Genomic DNA, 3,537 nt, shown 5'->3' on the forward strand with positions numbered 1-3,537 from the left:
CTATAATCTTTGCGGATTGCAGAGTATAGCCATCTCAACAGCCGAAATTCCCCAGTCGATCCCGTGGTTGACGCCACAATTCTCGCGCAAGCCTTAATTAGAGACATATGAAACGATAATAACTTAAATAAATAGGAAAAATGAGTATCATAAGCATGATTAACTTAAGTAATATCAACAATTTTTTATAAAAAAAGAAATAACAAAAAGAAAGATAGAAAAAGAGAAATTAATAAATTATAAAAACTGATAAATTAACAAAATAATAAAAAACACAAGAATAGGTAATAAGTTAAACATAATAATATAGACAAAAAAGCTAAAAAAAAAAACCAAAAAGTAAAACTAAAATGAAAATGGTTTCCAAAATATTTGATACTACGTAAACATAATAAATGTTCATTTCTTACCTGCTCTAGTCTCAGCTTGCTCACTAGTAATACACGTAAGTACACCAAATATCACGGGAATTCCCTTAGTAAAGCAATTCAAATAAGAAAAATTTTATTTCTATTATTCTATTGTTCTACAGTTTTTATTCCAACGCGCATGATGCCGCAAGAAACCGCTTCAGATATATACTCGTAATGATGGGTTTCACCTAAATAATTAAGGCTATAAACAAGAACAGTTTTTTTTATAACTACACCTTTAATTAGAACTCCTATGCAAATTACTGCGTTCACAATATTTTTTTTAATTAAAGTTTGTGCGCCAAGAGGGAGCTAGGAGGATAATAGGTAACTTCTGTAAGGATAAATAGTCCAAATAAATAGCTACCTCAAAAGAACCAGGCACGTAATACACTACAATATCAGACTCCTGAACGCCACATTTCCTCAAAGAACTAATACATCCTTCAGTAAGAGAGCTAACGATAGTTTCATTCCAACGCGTCCTCACTATTCCATAGCGAAATCCTTTAGGTGATTGCAAATCCGGAAAAGTAACTTCTGTTAAATTTCCAAAAATATATAGTAGCATGATATTAATAAAAAAATGCAACGTAACGTATTCTTTAAATACTTTTGTGGTTCATTATAAAACTAAACGGTCCTCTAAGCAAAAAGTTTACATATTCATATTTTTTTAAAAGCTTACGCACTTTCTGCTTTACGTTAAGATTGGCATTGGTGCACATGAACTACAGAATCAACGCTAATTTCTTTAAACTTTTTGGTAACTCTGGCTTGTACAAGTACTTACGACCTAAGAATTTCTTAGACCCATCTGAGGGGAAATATGGTTAAGTCTATAGCTCTCCCTTAATTAATCTTTAATGGCACTAAAATTCAACTAGGCATAAAATATGGGCCATTGCTGTTTTATGCTAAGTATTGATGATAATGTCTCCCCCTATCTTGTTAAAAGTATAGTAACTCTTTAAAAAAGGTGGTAGCTTCCACGATCTCACTTAATAAAGGTATGATTATGGAGCGACTGATTGGGAAAGCAAGCCAGTAGCAAGTCTATGCTATATAAATGAATAAATAATTGTGTATTTGGTCTGTGCTTGATTTGCTAAGCGTTCGCAAAAGTCGAAAAAAAAATGGAGTATAAAAGTGATAAGGACTGTTGCACCAGTTGCGCTTTCAGAGATGGCACATCAAAACAAGCGAAAAACTTTGCGTGCATATCTTGGTTCGAACCTGGAACCTAAAGCCATAATATCATAAATTCTTATAATCTACTACTAAAAATTTCAGAAACTAATGTAACTCACCGTAAAAATACTTCTATTCTTCATCTTTTAGTTGGTATCCTAATTTTACAAACCCTCCCTCTCGTTTAGCTAAACCCACCACCTCATTTATCTCACCTATGCACATTCCGCATTATTTGTTTCATTAGCAGTGATATAATATTTTTGCAAAAAAGTGAAAACCTTGGTAAGATAAGAACATTACGTAGATTCCGGGCTTAAGCATTTGCTTAAGGTTGAAAGTGATTGTTTCATTTTTATAAATATATTGAAATTGCATTAACTAAATTTGTAGAAGACAGTTTTTTAATACTGCTGAGTATTTTGGAGGTCCGTCACAGCTCATTTCCTTAAGACTGTCTTTAATGACATAACTTGTTACATTTAGTTTTAAGGTGTGCAATTCAATATATTTGCATTCTTTAGTAACATTAACTTCAATAATAGAAATTGTTCCATTAAATGTATTATCTAAGTTCGGTAGCAATGATATAATATATAATATTGGCGCAAGTTTAGGTGGCACATTCTTTGTCTCTAAGTATAGTAACTAGTAAATGAACTGGTTTTTAAGAACTTCTTGTTTTAACCTTCAAGCTCTAAAATTCCTGGCGCCTTCATGAAAGTATTTTCTTCTTTACCTTGTATTGCAGGTTTAACGGCATCCTTATAACAATACCCTACGAAAACCAAAACTGAGAGTGTTATCCTGACAGAATTAGGCATGAGGCGAAACACACGCGCCAGTAAAGAAATAGAAGCGCACCGAAAGGGCCGGAGAAATGATATTTTTATAGTAAAAAAAAAATGCGAGTTTCTTATATAGCGTTGCGTTGTAAGATAACGCTTTTAGTAAACCAATAAAAATTTTAAAAGGCGGTAGTTTTAAAAACAAATTACCAATTTAAATTCTTTTTAATCTAGTTCTCTGCTTGAAGGGAAGAAGTTCATAATAATTTGAAATTAGTAATTATAAAAAAAAATTCGGGTTGTAAGGGGTTTGCACTGCACGCTTTTCTTCTGTTCAGGTTTGTAAGTGTTTTCTATCAATGTAGCTGTGAATAATTTGAGTTTGAGACACGTTAATCACATAGTTCAAAGAACCATAGTAAGATACTAACGTGACTGACTTTTAAATATCAGTAGGGCTCAAAGGGGAGATAAAGAATTTGTTAGAGTGTAAAAAAAAAACACAAATTTTCTTATATGCCAACCTTAGGTCTACCTTAATAAGTTTGCTTAAGCTTCCTTCACGTAAAACTGTATTTTTTATAAAATAATATAATTTAAATTGCGAGACGCTACTAAGTTTTAAAGGTTTTTTTTTTAAGAGCCAACCGTATAACCCAGCACACTTTACCGAATGATACAGAATACTGAATTACAGTGTACTCGGTGTTTAAAACAAAAATTTTGTTTGTTTTCTGATTTAAGTAATTAAATTGATCTAAGTTTCTTATTATTTGCTCATTTAGGTCATATAAGAAAGTGCAATTGTAACAAGTTACTAGACGAATCCTTATTATTAGATATAAGTATGAAATAACAAGCTGCTGTGCTCTTGTACTTATAACTTACATATTTAAATAGAGAGCTATTATTACATTATATAAATTCTTTTTTAATGCTCTATACATTTTAAACTAATAATATAATATAGGACAAAGTTTTAAATAATTTAGTTTTTGTGCTAACGAGTTCTTAATTATCACTAAAATTAGATAATTATTGAATATAATAAACCTATAAAATTATAAATTACTTTTAATACATCTAGTTAGTTAAATAGTTTTTATTTAATAAGAGATAAAAATTAAAACACGAAACAATTTATA

General features: G+C 30.6%; 1 protein-coding gene across 1 annotated transcript; it reads right to left on the reverse strand.

Annotated features, from left to right (window-relative positions):
• LOC135121553 (6,7-dimethyl-8-ribityllumazine synthase-like) lies at positions 1 to 2,418 on the reverse strand. The gene is made up of 9 exons (XM_064045854.1): positions 2,293 to 2,418; positions 1,886 to 2,239; positions 1,724 to 1,819; positions 1,027 to 1,656; positions 781 to 953; positions 650 to 725; positions 531 to 601; positions 411 to 474; positions 1 to 92 (listed from the first exon to the last, which is right to left on the reverse strand). Exons 4-9 carry the CDS (start codon positions 1,139 to 1,141, stop codon positions 1 to 3), a joined length of 591 nt encoding a protein of 196 aa, XP_063901924.1. The 5' UTR covers positions 1,142 to 1,656; positions 1,724 to 1,819; positions 1,886 to 2,239; positions 2,293 to 2,418.
• Between the last annotated feature and the right edge of the window lie 1,119 nt (positions 2,419 to 3,537).

The sequence above is a fragment of the Zophobas morio genome, unplaced genomic scaffold (genome assembly GCF_036711695.1).
Source record: "Zophobas morio isolate AGI-343-1 ecotype UQ-CSIRO unplaced genomic scaffold, CSIRO_AGI_Zmor_V1 ptg000610l, whole genome shotgun sequence".
In the NCBI taxonomy this organism is placed as follows: Eukaryota; Metazoa; Arthropoda; class Insecta; order Coleoptera; family Tenebrionidae; genus Zophobas; species Zophobas morio.

What these genes read in the sequence shown, in the direction of transcription:
- LOC135121553 (XM_064045854.1), bottom strand. Translation starts at nt 1,141, where the DNA reads ATGTGCACCAATGCCAATCTTAACGTAAAGCAGAAAGTGCGTAAGCTT. An exon ending in ACGTGCCTGGTTCTTTTGAG is followed by an intron (nt 726 to 780) that starts GTAGCTATTTAT and finishes TTATCCTCCTAG; the next exon opens with CTCCCTCTTGGCGCACAAAC. An exon ending in CATAGGAGTTCTAATTAAAG is followed by an intron (nt 602 to 649) that starts GTGTAGTTATAA and finishes TTAATTATTTAG; the next exon opens with GTGAAACCCATCATTACGAG.